This window comes from Planococcus citri, chromosome 3, assembly GCF_950023065.1.
Source record: "Planococcus citri chromosome 3, ihPlaCitr1.1, whole genome shotgun sequence".
Classification (NCBI taxonomy): Eukaryota; Metazoa; Arthropoda; class Insecta; order Hemiptera; family Pseudococcidae; genus Planococcus; species Planococcus citri.
This window is the reverse complement of record NC_088679.1, coordinates 74,680,118-74,699,476: the sequence shown is the minus strand read 5'-3', so window position 1 is coordinate 74,699,476 and position 19,359 is coordinate 74,680,118. Positions and strand designations below refer to the sequence as shown.

At 36.1% G+C, this 19,359-nt stretch overlaps 1 protein-coding gene across 1 annotated transcript in view; it reads left to right on the top strand.

Annotated features, from left to right (window-relative positions):
- Nucleotides 1-297: 297 nt before the first annotated feature.
- LOC135839172 (uncharacterized) overlaps nt 298-19,359 on the top strand; it is a 60,510-nt gene continuing 41,448 nt past the window's right edge. Inside the window, exons 1-3 of the mRNA XM_065355080.1 lie at nt 298-412; nt 2,626-2,692; nt 6,644-6,729. Coding sequence (XP_065211152.1) covers nt 386-412; nt 2,626-2,692; nt 6,644-6,729 — 180 coding nt within the window. The 5' untranslated portion in view covers nt 298-385. The remainder of the gene's footprint in view (nt 413-2,625; nt 2,693-6,643; nt 6,730-19,359) is intronic.

Genomic DNA, 19,359 nt, shown 5'->3' with positions numbered 1-19,359 from the left:
TGTAACCGAAGACTCTGTGGTGTAATATATCATTTTTGCACAATTAAGTGTTTCTCAATTAAATATTGCGCGAGATCCGATTTCCTTCATTGTGAGTAACCCGAGCAGGGGTGAGTGGCCTCAAGAGTATACTGCGATTAACGTAATTATTCTCCCACATTATTATGTATTTATCATTGTTTAAATGAATTTCACGCAACAGTTATTGAAACTTAATTAGGTAATTTTCAAAGCTTGGCTAATCAGCAATCTATACAATGTTTATGGAATGGTTGGTATAAAAGTACGATGAACGCGTTGTAAAAATTTACATTCTGTTTTGTAGTTATAAAATCAGACGTGTTGCAACGTGGTTTTTCAAATTCAAGGTAAACGAGATTCACTGATGGATAGGAGAGCAAACGTGAAATGGGTAAGCAAATAATCTACACTTCTTTGCATTTCAATACCCGTGATGTCTTACAATTAGTATGCTCGGTGAAATAAGTAGGTAATGATCGGGAAACACACACACAAAAAAAATTTCAGATATGCGATGTTCTTTAGTTGACTCAAATATAAATAAAAATAAATAATAAAAAAATTCCTTTAAGGTAGAGTGTGGGGTAGTTGCAAAGCATTATTTGATTAGTGACACTTTGAGAGGGCGCTGTGAGAAGACTATTGCATGGATGAAGCTGAAATTTGTACCACTCATGCTTCAGGGGGTTCTCTATCAATGGTAAAATTTTAGTACAATTTGGTCCACAAATCGCGGAGAAAATTGCAATTTGATTTTTATTTTTTCATTTTTTTTGCATTTTCAACACACTCACTGTATTCTACGTGTCATTTGCTAACTTTTGATGTATTCGTGGTCTTGATTTAGTAAAAAATTCGATAACTTTTCCACTTCCCAAAAAAATTTTTAGGGGAGTGAAAAAATGTTGAAAAATTAAGTTTTTTAAAACTCGCTAAAATGAACTAAAAATCAACTATCGATCATTTCTGATGTTTTATATGTAAAAAACTCGTCATAGAAATACATTTTTCGTCATATATATTAGTAAAACATTAAAAAGGAGCAATAATTTAAAAATTCAGTAAAATTGTTAATCACTTCTCTAACGTGTAACTCAACATGTGACCGTGGAAGTTTATTTTTTTGTAATTTCGAACCATTTTTAAGTTATTTAGGGCAAAAAAATATTTGTGGTAAGTGCAAAAATGAAAAAAAAAATCGTTTTTGCAATTACCCCGAGTCAATTTTTTCTGGGGTAATTGCAAAAACGCAATTTACGGCCAAAATGAAAAAAAAAAAAATTCAAATTGCAATATCTTACCTTAACCCGCATAAAAAAGTACTGGCAGTAACTGGCAGTATACTTGCAGTATAACTGCAATTGCGGCAAAAATACTGCCAGTTACTGGCAGTTGCCAGTAAAACTGCCAGTAACTGTGTGTGATAACTGGCAGTACAGGAAGTATTTTTGCCACGTTGCAGTTGCCCTTCCATTTACTGACAGTTCCCAATTAGTAACTGGCAGTTTGCATCCAGTTAATGGCAGTTTACAAGCAAGAACTGCGTGGCAAAAATACTGCCAGTAACTTTTTTATGCGGGAAACTTTAATCCTTCATGACCCTAAATCGTGAAAATTCCAGATAAATCGACAGTTTTTTCTATTTCACATGCATTTTTTGAAAAAACACCTCTCGCTTTACTTATAAGTGGTTTCAACATGCTTTGATAAAAGTGTTTGCTACGGAGCAACAAGTTGAACCCCGCGAGTTGTGACCAGGTGAATATGTTGATAAAGGTTGTTGCTTTGACACCCCCTAGTTGGCACAACCAGAAAATTGATATTTGTTTGCATGAGGTCACAATTTTGCAATTACCCCACTCTACCTTATTGGCTTTATGCACACACATTAGAAATAAAATTGTTTCTCTAATACTAGCAAGCCAGGCGCAAATCTAGAGCAAAGGATTCCTTTAGCCGAGCCCATTCAGCCCGGTCAAGCGCTATTCTGCAGTATAGTGTTTTGTTGGAATTTGACAATGTCATCCGACCACCTCGCCCTCTGTGCTCCTCGTCTTCTTCCCCCTTCTGGTATCCAATTTAGAATTTTGTTCTCCCACCTACCATCCCAAGAAAATTTTAACTGTTGTTATTCCGGGTTTAGAAGCTGGGCAGGCAAAATTTTTTCTCCGAAATGTGACCTCAAGCCTTAATATTTTTGATATACCTAATACTTACTACCTACATGAATATTTTTCAAAGTAGTTGTTCAAGGTCAAAAATCTAAAAGAAAATAATTTTTTGAAGGGTTTTCTCATTCATTTTCGAGCGCATCAAATTGTAGCATTGCTGTCAAAAACTACTGCTTTTTAAAAGGCAAAATATCGTGACTGCTAAGCAGTGAAATCTCACTGTTTCAAATTTAGAGATAAGTAGGTACTCGTATACGCAATACAGTAAATAAGGTAGCTTCATTAACCTATTTCGGATCTTTGGTTAGATACGTCATTCCACTGTTGTTCCACTGTAAATATTCTTACAGGTTCAATCTATTGTTTTCTTTACCCCCCCCCCCCCGAAGGAAAGTGACAATTGTAAGATTAATTATTCAAAATGCTTTCACAGATTCACGCGATTGGCGTTGTTTTAATCATCACAAATGCAGCGTCTGGAGTCAGTGGTGACAACCCGGGTAAGATGAATGTTTTCAAAATTTACAAGAAAATGCGTGTTGTTCGTTATAAGTTTTTGAAATATTGATACAAAAAAGGCCTACACACTATTCAAAAACTGTCCCTTATTTATTTTTACCTACCTATTAAATTCTAAAAAACTAGAAAACGAAAAAGACCACCCACTACCAGAGCTGACATGTGTATAGACAATGTTTTGCCTGGTTCAGGGTCCTTGAATGTTCATTTTCCGACAAAAAAGCCAGCTGGTTCAGACGAAAACTGTGGTGAATTATCCTGTAAATTGACCGCCGTCTATTGGCTAAACTAAAAATTATGTCTTAAACAGGGCGCGGCGGAGGTGACATGCAGTGAAAATTGATAGAAAAAATGCAATTAATGGATAGCTGGAACATGTAGCCTAACAAAAGAAAAGATTCTTTTGTGACAGAACTACAATTAAACAGGAAGATGATTTTCTCTAGGGGAGGTGTGTCTAGGTGGTATGTTGTAGTTGCGCAGAAACGTTACTATGTCGAGCCTCCTTTGGGTAAGCTTTAGAGGAGGTACTTTTTTTAAAATCAATTTTGAGTAATTTATCCTCGTGTTTGGAGCAGCATGTGATATGTTTATGAGGGTGAAATATTCTTTTGGAAAATTAATTAGTTAGGTACCTATTTGTGAAAATTTTCCAGCAAAAATATACTGCTATTCATAGGTATCTACTAACATTGCAAATATGTATTATTTTTCCATCACAAAGTACCTACTTTATAAGTAATAGGTATATTTTGTAATCTATGAATGAAAACTGAGTGAATACCTAGTACTTCCATTTCTTTTTTTTCGAAAGTGCTTCACATTTTAAAAAAAGGTACACACAGGTAATTCTAAGCAGGTATCCACACAAATAATTAGAGGAAATAAAGACAAACGATTTGGGGAATTGGGGTTTGTGGCAATCAAATTTTCAGGAGTTTTTTGAGTCAAAAACAATGTTTTTCAAAGTAATGTAATGCTGACGCGTTCAAAGTTTTACCTATGTTTCAAACGCGAACATGTGCATTGTGCACATTGTCTTAGTGATATGTGTCATTTCGAAAATAATTAAGATAATGTTCATATGTTAGTAGCAAAAGGAGGAGTTGCTCCTTTGCTCCTGCGGGCGGCTCAGAACCGGCCAAAATCCCCTACTCATGTCCGTGTTTGAAATAAAGGCAAAACTTTGAACGCATTTTTTAAAAACCCATGTATGTACTATTTTGAAAGTAAGAGACCTCAGAAATGGAAAAAGCGTTAAAAATCCCATAAGAATGAAAACCTAACTCATCTAGACAGTTACATTTTCAAATTACCTTCATCTTGGTTTCAAAGTCGGACAAGTGCATTATCAGGTTCATTTTATTATTGAGGGGAGGGGGTGGTGGAGAAATTTCTTTGTATTTTTGTTACCCAGTATCATCACTAGTTCACTACAATTTGCCAAATATACTACATTTTTACAATGCTGTAGGTATATTTTTGTTACAAAAAACATCAATTTTCTCAGAACCGATCCAGCGGCATTTGTCTCACTTTGATACCAAGCTCCTCATTTTTATATACAAATACTTACATTTTCAACCTTTGCTAAACAAAAAAAGTGGCATGTTTGGTAAGTGAGAGCGCAAAATGTCTGCAAAATGTTTTGAAAGGAGGAGTTGTGATGAGGCCATTTTTTGGCCCCAGCTAATTATCGACTCAATTAACCACTCTTGAAATGTTGTAATAAATGTCCCAAATACGAATCCGTGGTTAGTCAATCCAAAATGACCATTTTTTTTGGGCTGCAGGGGTTTCCAAAGTTGTGAATGAAAGAAGAATTTTAGGAACCACTGAGTATAAATTTCAAAAACTTTTTTAGCGTAACATATCTGTTTGAACCCGATAAACGTTATGCGAGGAGATTTTTTTATTTTCGACTCCCGGGGGCAGAAATGAGGGCGGTTGATTTTTGGAACATTTTGCAACCACCATTTTGAACCTACCCATTTGAGCCCCGCTAAAAAGCCTTTTATAGTTCAAATTTTGCGCTGGTAATCAAAAATCCAATTTTTCGTAATTTTGATATTTTGTGAACCCCTGGAAAACTAGAAACCTGCGACTTGCGCCAAACGTATCGTTTTGAGATACTTACCTACATATTTATTCGATATTCCAGATGAAAAAGTTGAATTAAGCTCCCTGTATATTCGTAATTTTGAACCCTTTTTTTAGAGCACCCCATTTTAGGCACCCCTAAAAAAGGCGTTTATGCATAGTTATTCAAATAAATTGAATAATTTACATTTAAAACACACTAGGAAGTGCTCGATAATTTTTCGAATGATTTTTTCAGTACCTTTCAAAATTGAGCTATTTTGGGTCAATGTGTTTCAAATGTAAATTCTTCAATTTATTTGAATAACTATGCATAAACGCCTTTTTTAAGGGTGCCTAAAATGGGGGGCTCTTAAAAAAGGGTTCAAAATTAGTAAATTACGAATATACAGGAAGCGTAATTTAACTTTTTCATCTAAATAATCGAATACCTCAAAATGTTACGTTTTGGCGCTGATCGCAGGGTGCTGTTTTCTCAGGGGTTCTCAAAATATCGAAACTACGAAAAATTAGAAAATTGGATTTTTGAGTACCAGCGAAAATTTTTATTGAGCTGAAAATTTGGTAAAGTGGAGGTGTTTGAGATACTAATAAACGTTAAAAAGCGTTTTAGCGGGGTTCGAATGGGTAGGATCAAAATGGTGGTTCCAAAATTTTCAAAAAAATTGAAACCAGCCAATTTCTGCCCCCGAGGGTCGAAAGTAGGAAAAACACCTCACATAACGTCTATTTGGTTCCAACAGATATTTTACGTTGAAAAAGTTGTTGAAAATAATACTCAGTGGTTCTTAAAATTATTCTTTTATTCGCAACTGTGGGAACCCCTGGAGCCCAAAAAAAGGTCATTTTGGGTTAACTAACCACGGATTCGTATTTGGGACATTTAATACAACATTTTTAGTGTGGCCGAGTCGATAATTAGCTGTGGCCAAAAAATGGCCTGATTGCAACTCCTCCTTTCACAATTTTCCGATATGGATCTAATTAAAATAAAATGGTTAGAAATGTTACCAAAATAACACTAGGCAACAATTTTTGACCTTTTTTTTTGTTTTCGGGTTGAAAATGGGCTTATCGATAGTTTGGACCCTAAAACAAAAAACAGAGTGGGATTTTTCAATTTGAGTTGTTTTTGTGGTCAGGAGAGATGATCAAAGTTGCAGAAATGGCCGTTTTTGCCCTATTTCGCGAGTTTGTGGCGACATCAGTATTCAGTTTCAAAAAAAAACAAGGTCATATTCGGATTCTACGCACTTTTTTAAGTAAACATCTTTACCGGATTTTTGATTTTCAAACATTCAAGCGCATACAGAAGATTTTCGTTTGTAACATGAGATTTTTACTGCACGAGAGCCTCGCCCGCGCGAACACGGTTCCGCGCCACGATTACGTCGTGGAGTAACGCCAGCGTCGCGCGCTCCGAGTTTTAGAATATGTTTCAAACAAAAATCTTCCGTATGCTTGAATGTTCGAAAATCAAAAATCTGGTGAAGATGTTTGCTTAAAAAAGTGGGTAGAATCCAAATATGACCTTGGTTTTTTTTTGAAACATGATACTGATGTCGCCACAAACTCGTGAAATAGGGCAAAAACGGCCATTTTCGCAACTTTGATCATCTCTCCTGACTACAAAAACAACTCAAATTGAAAAACCTCACTCTGTTTTTTGTTTTAGGGTCAAAACTATCGATTAAGCCCATTTTCAACCCGAAAACAAATATGCCGTTGCCTAGTGTAATCGGTCTGAACAACTACCTATCCTTACCTATCAAGTACATACATCAACATTATCATTTTAATTTCTGGCACTTACCATCTTCGTTTTTTTGTAGATAATTCTTCATGCAGAATACTGGGAACTGGCAGTACAGAATGTGGCAGTAAATGTTGTCCTGCAATAAGAAAATTTTGTTATGCGGTAATTTGTACAAAAAATATAGTAAACTGCTTCCTTAGGAAGTATCTAGTAGGAATTACCATACTGTTTGGTAACTTGAACAAAATTAAAGTGTATTGATTACTATCATCATCATCATCATCATCAAAATGTATCACCCCGCGCTGGGGTACCTTATCGTGATCATTCATGTTAAGTAATCCTGCGAGTAAGGGCGCGTCACTGCTCCCTGTCCTGTGCTCGGCTAAGCTGCGGCTGGTTGCCTTGCAAATCGAGTCCGTCCCTGTACTTTGTGGTAAAAGTTCCGTCACCTAGTAGATCTTTTTTTACGACGCAGTATAGCAGTCATTGCACAGCAATCCAGTTTTATTACCATACACGAAAAAAAAAATCAATGAAAATTACTATTTCAGTATAGTAACCGGATCCCATTCAAAAATAATAGTGATCTTTACTCAGCCACAAAATACATTTTACCTAGAATTAGGTAAACATTTATTACTCTCACAGTAAAATTTACTAATCTCATAGTAAAAATCACAATATTTTTGAATGGAATCCAATTACTGTATGAAATAGTAAAAATTATACATAATTTTTTTTTCCGTGTACTATCATGTAAGCATTTTTACATGATACCTAATAGTTATTGCTAGTTTACCGACTTTTCTTAAGAAAAGTGGAGTACTGTATTTGTTGCGATGGTGGAAGTTGAGTCAGGGAGTGACTTTTCTTTACGTTTTGAGGGTCTGGGATCACGATACGACTATTCCCGAAAATTCAGGTTTCCTTATATAAGGTTTATACATATATATATATATATACAACCTTTTTTTTTGGAATTTTCGATTTAATTCGAAAGCTGCAAACTTTTGGGTCGTGGTGATAATTTTGGTCTGTAGGGATGGTAGAGGTCTACTGATATGCAAAGTTTCATCGAAATTGGTTCAGCCGTTTTCTAGATAATGAATTTTGAAAAAAAAATTGAAAAAGTTTAAAGTTCAATAACCTCGGAAGCTTCGAACTTTTGGAACATGATGATGATGTCAAAAAATCCGGCTACTAACCTAGTTGTAAGGTAATGAATTTGATCAAAATCGGTTCAGCCGTTCCTGAGAAATTTCATTTTTAATGAATTTTGTGCAAAGTCACCCTGCAAATTTTGTCGCTCGATAAACTCTGAAGCTGGGAACTTTTGAAAGATGATGATGATGACAAAATGTCAGGCATGTATCCAAGGGGTAAAATTTTAAATTTCATCAAAATCGGTTAAGCCGTTCTTGAGAAATTAATTTTTGAATTTAATGATTTTTTCATGTGCCATTTTACCACATGAAATTTATCGATTTTCGTAATTATTTCGAAATTTGAATATTCGCGGGTGAATTTTTGAAATTCGAGTTCGACAAAAATTCGAGGATATTTTTAGTGAAACGATGGACGTTTAAACGATACGTTTATCGATCAATTTCACGAAAAGAAATGAAAATTTATCGATTTTCTGATTTTTGTAATTATTTCAAAATTCGAATATTCGCGGATGAATTTTTGAAATTCGAGTTCGACAAAAATTCGAGGATATTTTTAATGATAGGATGGACGTTTAAACGATACGTTTATCGATCAATTTCACGAAAATAGAAATGAAAATTTATTGATTTTCTTATTTCAAATATTTTAACAACATGTATACTTTTTGAAAATTTATTTTGGTGAAGTACAGGGATAGCCCTGTGGCGAAGGAACTGGCTTGATGCGCGGAAGGTCCGAGATTCAATACTTACCCCTAGCACAAAATTTAAAAAAAAATTTTAAACGATTTTTAATTTTTACGAGTTGATTTTTGACAGAAAATGTTGAAATTTATCGATTTTATTATTTCGAATGCACGCGGATCAATTTTGGACTCGATAATTACTCAAATTATTCGCGAATAATTAACCAAAAATTAATTAAATGAATAAATTCGTTCGCGCATGATTCATCAACAATTGATCAATTTGTTCGTGTATAATTTACCAAAAATTAATCAAATACCTAATTCGATTCGTTCGCGAATGATTTATTAACAATTGATTAATTTATTCGTCAATTCGTCCACGAAAAGATTCACGAAAAATTAATACAATGAATAATTCATTAACAATTGATTAATAGATTCGTCAATTTGTTCGTGAACGATTCACTAAAAATGAATTGAACAAATTGAGTCGTTCGCGAATGATTCACGAAAAATGATTAAATGAAAAGTTCAATTCGTTCGCGAATGTCACTTATACAAATCGATTCGTTCGCGAATGATTCACAAAAAAAATTCAATCCATTCGTGAATGATTCGCCAAAAAAACTTCAATCCGTTCGTGAATGATTCACCAAAAATTGAGTAAATGAATCGATTCGTTCGCGAACGAGTCACTCATACCAATCGATTTGTTCGCGAACGAGTCATTTATACGAATCGATTCGTTCGCGAACGAGTCACTTACACGAATCAATTCGTTCACGAACGAGTCACTTACACGAATCGATAATTGTTCGTAAGTGATTCGATTCGATTGTAAACAGATCAATTGCTGTAAAAATGCTTCAAACCTAGTGAATCAATTCGTTCGTAATACATTTTTATTCAAAGAAAAGTCGGTCTTCTCACGCTAAATGCGTGAGTGTTTTTTTTGGATGGTTTTATTCAAGCTTATTATGATGATCCGTACCAGATCTGCTCTATGGAACCAGTTTACTATATTTTTGTAGCGTAATTTCCAATATTTGTATGTATATTGTATAATAGGAAACTGCAAAACCTTACCTACTTGAAATTATTTGTCACACTAAAAAAAAATCATATATGTACAATATAATAAGATGAGATACGCTGATGGGACTTGAAAGAATACGTGGGTATAAAAAACAAAACAAACAAGCGAGGTCTTGTCAGTGATGGCAGCGTTCGCGAAAATTTCGATTCAAATGATCGCGTTCACTTTTGCCAACTGTAATCAAGTAATCGTGTTTTCAAAACCAAATTGAGGGTTTATGGGTACCTGGTCAACACTCCGGTCCCCATCCCTTGATTTCAAACGGAATGTGGAGGTTTTGTTTGAAAATATTCCGGAATTCTCGGAAATTGCCATATCTTTATTCGACTTACTATTTTTGAAGTAATGTTGAGCTGGCTATTTTTCTGTTTGACCCTACACTGAAGTAAATATAAATTCAAAATCGTTGATAATTCAAAAATTTGAAAAGAAAAAATTGAAGAATCAATTCGGACATCAAAGTTTTCTTTTCTATTCCACATTTCCATGATGGAAAAGAAAAGAAATAAAAAATTATTTGTGATCGTTAATATTTGAATTATTTTCCAAATTAGGTAAGTATGTACATAATTATGTACATAGTATTTGGTTTTGATAGGGTGAGATCAGGCATGATTGATATAGATGGTTATTATCATAATTCCTACCTACGTGATTGAGTCAAGAAATATTCCCTAAGGTAGTGAATTTACGCCTCGCCAGGTTAGCTCAAAATATCGGAGAGGTTTCAGTCATGCAGCTCATTCTTCACAGAAATAATCTCTAATTACCAATAAAACTCATATTAATTACACTAAAGTGATAATATGTTTATTGTTAATCAGAAATAATGAAATCAAATACATATTAAAATGGGTATAAAGATCAAAGAGTATAGAATAACTATAGAGTTATTTTATAATAGGTACATGCACAAGCTTATACCATACGACACGCGTTAGTTAATTACAGAGGATGGGTAATTAAGTACCCTAGAAATTGCATGCAATTTCGGAAATAGTGGTGAAGTTACTCACCAAGGCTCACATAATGTCCGCTTCTACTGTCTCTTTCAGGGTGGCTCACTAATACTAGGCCGGTCGACAGCAATGCATTACACGAGGTACCTATTCTTCTAGGATAATCATCGATGGCCAGCATAATCGGATGATTTCCGGTGTGAACGCGATTAATTATGTATACGATAATGTAAATCACGAAAACGAGAAACATATTAACCACTAAAAGTGGGCGAAGATGGAATAAAAGGGATGAACGCCCTATAGAGGACTTCATCTACTCGTATCTACATAAGTACACTTTTTGACCAAGAACCACTCTTCGCGACGAGCTTTGTTCAAGTTCAACTTGATTAAAATACATCTAGTTTGGCTCGCGTCCGTGTTGCTCTATTTATACTATTTTTGGGTGCATCGGATGCGTTCTATGCGTTTGCTGCGCGCGATTACGTTATAGCTACGTAGTAGGAGTAGCACAGTAGTAGGAGTTAACACATTACCGAACTTGCAGTTTAAGGGAGTTATTTTATTCATCATCTCTATGGTGATGATTAATTTAATCATCGCTTAGGCGATGAAGGCATATTTCCTCATATCATATGCCCTTCCGGGGGTTGACCCCTACAGCAGGTCACGGGGGGAAGCACGGATCACGAAAAATAAGAGGAAAAATATGCCGTAACCCCGCTTTCCCCTCCCTTCCAAGACAAGGGAGGCTCCACCACCCTGCCCCTCCATACTTTGCTGCGTTGATCTGCAGACTATTTTGAGGTGACAGGTTTTCAAGAGATGGGTCGGAGGGTGGGATTTTTGAAGTGGAAAAGTTGTTAATATGCTCCTGACTACTAAAGGTGTCTATAATTTTTTGAAGTCAATAATGAGGGATCGTTTACTCAAATTTATAACCAATCAACAGGATCGAAAGATGGTAATGTGTTTTACAGAAAATTCTAAAATTTTTTGAGTTCCGAAATGGCCCTTCTCTTTTTGTTATGTAGCCAAATGTATCCTAAATGCCTTAATGGGTATGAACTGAAGGTTTTCCTTATAGGATAGAATAAATACGCGAAGTATGTGCTCTGCCAACGAGAGTGGTTCTTGGTCATTAAGTAGCATTATGTTAATTTGGCCTATAAATTTATGAAGATTTCCTATTCCTTGCAAATATGACGGCGACGAAAAGCTAGCTTCTTTTATGGAAAGTTTTACAATTGTCATATTGCAGATTTTAAATTTTAATTCCCTAATTTTTGTTCAGATGTGACGACCAAAAGTATAAAGTTGAAAAAGTTCGAAAGCTAAGAAAAGTTGATTAATGTCACTTTGTGTTCTAGTTTGTACATTATGCGGCCCTATCTTTCCGAAAGTGCATACAGTTTCGAAAATTTTGCTTAATTCTACCGTTTTTGCGTAATTCTAAGATTAATTTTAAAGGCATACTATATGTATATGGCATGAAAATAAATGCATAGAAACATGAATCTAACATTGTAGAGAACATAGAATAAATGTAAAAAGTAATATAAAAAATTGCGTAAAGTTTCATGGAGAAAAGAAAAAATTTTGCTTAACTCTAGGATTTTGCTTAATTCTATTGTTTTGCGTAATTCTAAGATATTCGTCTAATTCTACAGGGATAATATATGTGCATGGCATAAAACTATATGTATAAAAGTAGACACATGATGCAGGATTTGAATATGAATGCATATAAAAGACAAATATTGTAAAGAATGCAAAAATATGAACTATTGAATAATGTTGGTTTGTGAAAATTTCTGTTGAAGAAGTAGTGGTATTGTATGATGAGAAGTTGTAGTTGTTTAGTCACCGACAGTATCATTATCAATGAATCTCAGCTTTTTTCGAGTCAAACATCTCTCAAAGTCGTCAATTAGCATAGGATCATTACTCTGGACTGCGTTGTTTTTGAGTCATAATAATTCTGTGGGGAAGCAAACTATTAGTATGTTTTTCAAAAAATACTTACTTGTTGGAGTTTGTCTATAGATGAGAGTCTGAAACGTTAGTAATGTTCTACTTTTATATTTAAATCTAGGGTTAAATATAGTTAATTAATAAGTATATAGAAAATACAATTTTACAACAGTGATCCAATCCCAGAGGTCCAGAGCTCTACTGGTTTTGGCCTGACAAATTGGTCTCTTTCTCAGCCTCCTCCTTCTTTATCTCATCATCTCGTGATGGTGTTCGATGATCATTTAGAGATGACCTGGAATCAGAAGCAAACATACGAGCCGCGCGGTCGCGTGGCACATTAACTGGCGGCATGCTGGTTTTTTCCACCTGCTCTATAGCTTCTTCTACCATACGCACGATGGGATCGGTGCGTCGTCTTACATTTCGAACTAAGCTTTCCTCCTCCTCGCGTTTACGACGTTCTACACGACGTGGTTTACCTTTCTTTCCGAGATTATTTGCATTCTTTTCGGTGGAAATTTGTACACTTTGCACCACTAGATCTGTTCTGCTTGAACAAGAAGAGGTAGAGGGGGTGGAAAGGATTGTAGTTTGGGATAATTTAGTAGATGAAGTCGTGGTAGGAGGAGGATCTATTTTAACAGGGGTCAAGCAAATTCTGGGAATTCGGAGGTCCAATGGTAGTAGTGGAAGAATATTATTTGGAGGGATTTCAACATCAGGTGTAGGGGGTCTGGGAGATTGGCTTGTAGAGTGTCTGGGAAGTACGTCTGGGATAAGCTCATTTCTGAGGGCTAGAAGTACGTTGGCATATTGGTTGGAGGGGTAGAATGGGCCATATTGGTCGATTCCTGCCCTATCTGTATGAAATTCTTCGAAAATATGTGGAATTCTAGTTATTCTAGCTCCAAGAGTTCTTTCCCAATCGTAATTTAAAGCTCTGTTAATTTCTGAAAATTGTTCCTGGTTGACTTTCTTGTGCGGGATGAGTGGAAGGATTATGAGTTCTTGCACTTTTAGTTTTTTGAATAATAGAATAATAGCTTGGAATATATTGAAGAATTGTCCGTATGACGTACCTCTTTGTATGTCAAAATTCCCAATTGACATCATAATTCGTTTTGGGAGTTTTAAGAACGTTTCGAGATATAAGAGTAATTCAGAAGCTAGAAGGTCTCTACGGTACATTTCTATGTCAACCAGGTTTTCATAGGGTTTAGATACACTTAAGTATCTTGCGATACCATCAGCGTGTCCATCCCCCATAATTAGGATATTATAGGCCAAAAATACGATGATATAAGCATCGTCCAAAATTTCGTATCCTGCTGCCGTAAAGCCATGCGGGTACGAATTAATGGGATAGAAAGGTTCTATTTCAGCTGAATCGGAGCCGAACCGGGCTCTATAATTTTTATGAAAAAGGCGCTTGTCAGCAGAAGTGCCCTTTTTTGGCTTTGGGGGGAAAATTTTGGATCGTAGTGACGTAGGAGCTACGCGATCCGAAGTCGTACTAATGCCGGAACCTGAGGCTCTAGAGCTGTCTGACGAAGTGGAAGGTGTTCCAACTACGTCTACATATTTGAGTTGAGAGATTATGTGCTGGGTTAATGAACCAGCGTGTACAGTTTGTTGTCGAGGAGTGACAATCGTTGGAATTGGGGTCTCTACAGGCTCTGGTCTTTGAATCAGTGCAGAATCACAAGAAGCTTGTGGTTTTGCGAAAGAAGATTGTGCTGAGTTTTGAAATTGTTGCCACAGTGGTGGGGGAGATGTAAACTGCGGTACATCGGAATTTGAAGTCGAAGATTGTGGCATGACAGATGCAGTTTGAGAAGAAGAAGGTTGAGGATTGTTTGAGGAATTTATTCTCGGACGTATATTCGAAAATAGATTGCCTATCTGATGATCTAGGAGCAAGTTGTATCGAGTCATTAAATTGAAGTGTTCTCGTCGATACTCCTCTAGCTGATTTTTTAGTTCAATATTCTCGTTAATCATCACCATCTCGATACGTGTGATGTAATCTCGTTGTGATGCGAGTTGATTTACGAGAGACTGGACTCTAGAGTCAGTGTTGAGTACTTGGAATATTCGTAAGGATTGATCCACAAAGAAAGAATCAGATCCTAAGATCATTTGCTTACATGACGGATGAGGACAGGGGACACATTGTGCACCTTGTTCTGTTCTAGTAGTGGAATTTATATACAAGCGATATAGGCATCCAAAATGAAAAAGGTGCCTACATGCTGTTATGTAGATATCGTCATGAATTGCCCTTGCAAATGGTCCGGGCAGTGCTAAAGATAGCTTGCACTGGTCGCAAATAATCTCGCAATACGACATGATTTCTAGGGAAAAAATCGAACTGTGGTGTTGAAAGAATTGAAGGCGGTTCAGGGAAATATTCGAAGATTCGAATGAATTTTTGGAAAGATGGCCGAAAACTCTATTTGAAAAATTCAAGAATTAATCGAAGGAGGTTCGATACAAAATTATAATCACGCTGAATGATTCGATTGAAACGAAAGATTGTCAACAAGGAGTTGACAATATTGATCGAATAGTTGATCAGGTGAAATTGTGTTCAAAATCTGGATTTTTGAGGAAAAGATTGTAAAAAATAATAAAACTGAATATTTTGGTGCAAAGATACAAATAATCACTCGCGAATTCGATGCAAAAGATCCAACTAACTTACTTAAATATAAGCCAGCTAGATCAAGTTGAGATATAAAGCAAACTCGGATCGAATAGGTAAAGTAAAGTCAAAACTTACCACAGCTAAGTCGAGAGGTGTCGTGTGGATCCCAGCACTACATATAATGAGGTGAGATTCGAGAAAAGGTAGCACCTTTATTTCAGTTTTCTATCTTTTTGGATGATACAGCTAGATGAAAAAAATCGTCCCCACCTCCAAATCCATAAAATTTTGGTGCGTATATGATTGTAAGAACACTTGTGTGTGAGAAGTAGATAAGAAGGCGAGGTAATTATCAAAAAATAAAATAATGGAATATAAGAGAGAAAAATATGAGTGACAAGTATCGCCGTCTGTTGAAGTTTTTATGGCTTTTGACTATTTTATCGAATGGTTTCTCTAGATGTGGTAGCGCTTCGTCTGGACTTCATTCTAAGTTTCTATGAACTGAATTTTCCGAAAAAAGCTGACTATACAAAAAAATCAAGATTGCCAGACGAATAAAATGCATGGAATTTTGCACATCGTTCAGTTTTCAAAGTAGCGAATTCGTAGAGATCGCTATGAATCGTCGAAGTAATGCAGGCTTATCGCTTGCACTGTAGACGATTATTTCATCTATAATGCTGCCGGTGTTGCTCGAATTTTTGTACCTTACTTGATATCTTAACGAGGTACTAACTTATTTGACGTTTTTATGAGCAGCTAGCAATCCTATTTACTCGCGCCGTTGACCAAAATTGTCTTCTGTGCTGCGCTGGGAACCATGCGGTTATCAATTTTTAGAGAAGATCGTTCTGGTTTTATTAGGGGACATGGTACAGTATCCTATAGTGGCATGATATTTACATATTGTGGCGTATACTGAAACAATAAACACACTGTGTAGAATATTACGTAAGGGCATTTACTGTTGTTGGGCAGTAAATGCTGTGTGCGAGAGATTTTTAATTAAGGTTACATATATGTACAGCTTATATTATACCTACGATTACGAGTCGAAGATTTTAATAGGAAAAGGAAAAAAAAAAAATGATTTCTGGGTTGAGTGGAAGTAGGTCTATTGTAAGGTGTGTTTGAACAAGGGTGTACTATATGGATAAGTTTAGGAGAAATATCATTCTATAACATACCAGGACCTAGATCTAGGTATGTTTGCAAGTATTTGAATTCGTATTTTATGAAAAGAAGATAGGTATATGGGCTATTGCGAAGAGAATTATTTCATGGAATACTCGTGAATCGTATTTAATTTACTTGATAAGCGTATTCTTTTCCCAAGTCATCGGGTAGCAAATCGCGGACCAATCTGTGTACATGTTTATTTGGGTTCGTTTGCGTATTCTTCTCCAGCTGTCATATGCGGGTGTCTGCGCTCTGTGTTGACGAGATGTAGTAGGGTCAATGTCACACTCGCTGACCGTTTTGGAGTAACAAACTCGGGGTGTGAAGATGCGTTGTTGATGTTTGTGTACGTAAACGACACAGTTGGGTTCCAGGTTCGTCTACCTGCTACGTATCCGTGGTGTATTTTACCAAGGGCTAGAACTACGATTAACATAAAAAGGAATCGGTTATTGTGTGTATTTGTGATAATGAAATCAAGTGATTTTTACATTTACGTTAAAAGAGCAGTATAGCTTGAAAGTACGTCAGGACATAGGATAGGGTATTTAGCGTATCTCCAAGCGATGTAAGATAGTATTTTACTTAGTGTCCAAATTACGAGTTCAAAACATCGATCTTGGTAAATGTCTTAGAATACTTACTTATAGATAAGGTACCGAGGACAAAAAATGAATTAATGATCGAATATAATTTTGAATTTAGAGGAAAAGAAAATGTTTTCACTTGGAAATGCACGAGGACATATGATAAGGTATTTTTTGGTGTACTTCCAAGCAATTTTAGATTGTAATTTTCTATCTGTAAAAGTATACATACCACAATAGGATAGTAGAAAGGGTTATAAGACTCAAAAAAAAAATATTTACACTGACTTATCCTTAATGCTTTGCTTGTTGGGTGTATGTTGTAATTAAGAAATGTCACAGGACATAGATCTTGTGATCTTGCGCATTTTTAATTGCAATGATTAACTATTGGTGAGATTATTTTTCATCTCTTGAGTTTTTGTTATGGCTGAAAAGTGTATCAGGACATATGATCTTGGGGTTTTTGTACACTTTTCAGTCTTAATGAGTGGTTGTTGTTGAGGTCGAAAGATGTAGCAGGACATATGATAGGGGAATTTTTGTACATCTTTCAATTCACAACGATAAAGTGGTGGATTTTCTGCAAAGCATTAGGTTTTCCATGGTTGGTTTCCTTCATCGTCTGATTTTTCATCAGGAACCATCTCATAAAAACGAGCAATAGGCTCTTGATCGCTATCAGATACGTAATTTAGGAATTTTGTCTCGAGCTGTTTTTTCCAGTGTGTCGCTGGTTTCGTCCGTAATCTAGCGAGAACTCGTTCAGATCGTGTCCTAGTTGGTAATGAGGTAGGCCTTTGAGCACTTGCCCCTGCCCTAGGAACGTTTGAAGTTTCGCTAGGTTGCGATTCTGGAATTACAGAGTCAGGTGGGGTGTCCAATGGGTTTTGAGCATTGGAGAGGTCATTATCAGGTGAATTTTGGAGCGTCATAGGAGCATCCAAAAATATTTCATCGTCAGAATCTTGGCTATCCTGACTGTCTTGGCTATCATCGATTGTCGAAATAGTCTCTTGAGACGAAGATTCAATTGCCCTATTCTTACGTGGACGACCTCTTGCTCTTTTTATTACGCTGGGGGGTTCATCCTGTGCCCCTGAAGTAGAGGGTTGGGATTGCAAAAGAATTGAGTCTTGAGACGCATGTGTTGTAGCTTGCGCCTTTTCAGGTCGTTTATTTCGTGCTTCAGCACGTTTTTCACGAGCTGATTTTGCTACTTCTTGTAAGACCACTTGAGACGCTTTTCGAAAGTCTTTCTTACTGATTACAATTTCAGTGTCATCTTCTTGATCTGAATCGAGGTATAGTTCATCATCTTCACTGTCGATTTCAGATTCATTTCGATAGTCAGTAAGAAATTCTTTGATTCTTTGCTCTAATGAGCGAGAGTCAATGCTAGATTTAAGGCAAACTTCGCTTCTCAACTTTTCTAAGTTCTCTTTTGTAATAAAAAGAGTCAATTGGCGAATGTTTGCTACTCTGTTAATTTCATCGTCATCAGTTGGTTCCAAAAGATAGCAGTTATGGCCATTTCTTTGGACAACGATGTATGGTCCAGTTTTCTTTTCATATAATTTGCCGGAAGTTTGTTTGGCGAAAGATGATTGTTTGTGATTGGCCATTAAAACCCAATCTCCTTTCTTAAAGAATGTTGGGTCGGGGTGACTTTTATTGAAGGCGTACTCTTCTTCTATTTTCTTCAGCCTTCTTTTTTCTCGAATAAAAGTCTCAACTAATTGACGGGGGGTCATTTCATTTATCTTTTGGTTGTCTTGCTCGATAGTATAGACAGCCTTTTTAGCTAATGAATCAGCGATGATGTTGGTAAACTCATGTTTTCTTGCAAAAACATGGATGAATTCGACTTTTTCGAACTCTTTACGAAGTTCGAGAATTTCCTTGAATAGATGTTCATGGTGAACTGGTTTATTCCGGGAATTTTTCCAGTTGTTGGTTTGCCATAATGAGCAGGTATTGTTGAGCGCTTTTATTGCGTAATTCGAGTCACTCAATAATTTTACTTTTTGGATATCATTTTCTTTAAGTACTTGCAAAGCGGTACGGATTGCAATTAATTCAGCAAGATTATTCGAAATTGGGTATTGAGTGCTCGTTATACGTTCTGAAATATTTAAAATTGAGTCTGGCGCAAAACAAATACCTATTCCAGCAATTGCATTCGCGTCACCGTTTTTTGAACAGGCTCCATCCGCTGTAACACGGACGTAACCATCTGTGTCAAATATCAAGTCAATATCGGGATTTAACGTTTCCTCGAGACATTTTTCAGTCGAGACAGATGGAATTTCGCGTTTGATCATTTTCTCATGAATTTTGATGAGTTCTTTCCTGAAGTTGAACTTTACACACGTCTGGGGTATTTGTAATCCAATAACATCTGCGATGCCCCAGGCTTCATTGGGTTTAAATCCAAATGAAGTTGGTGTATTGTTCAATTCATCCTCAATTTCAGAGAT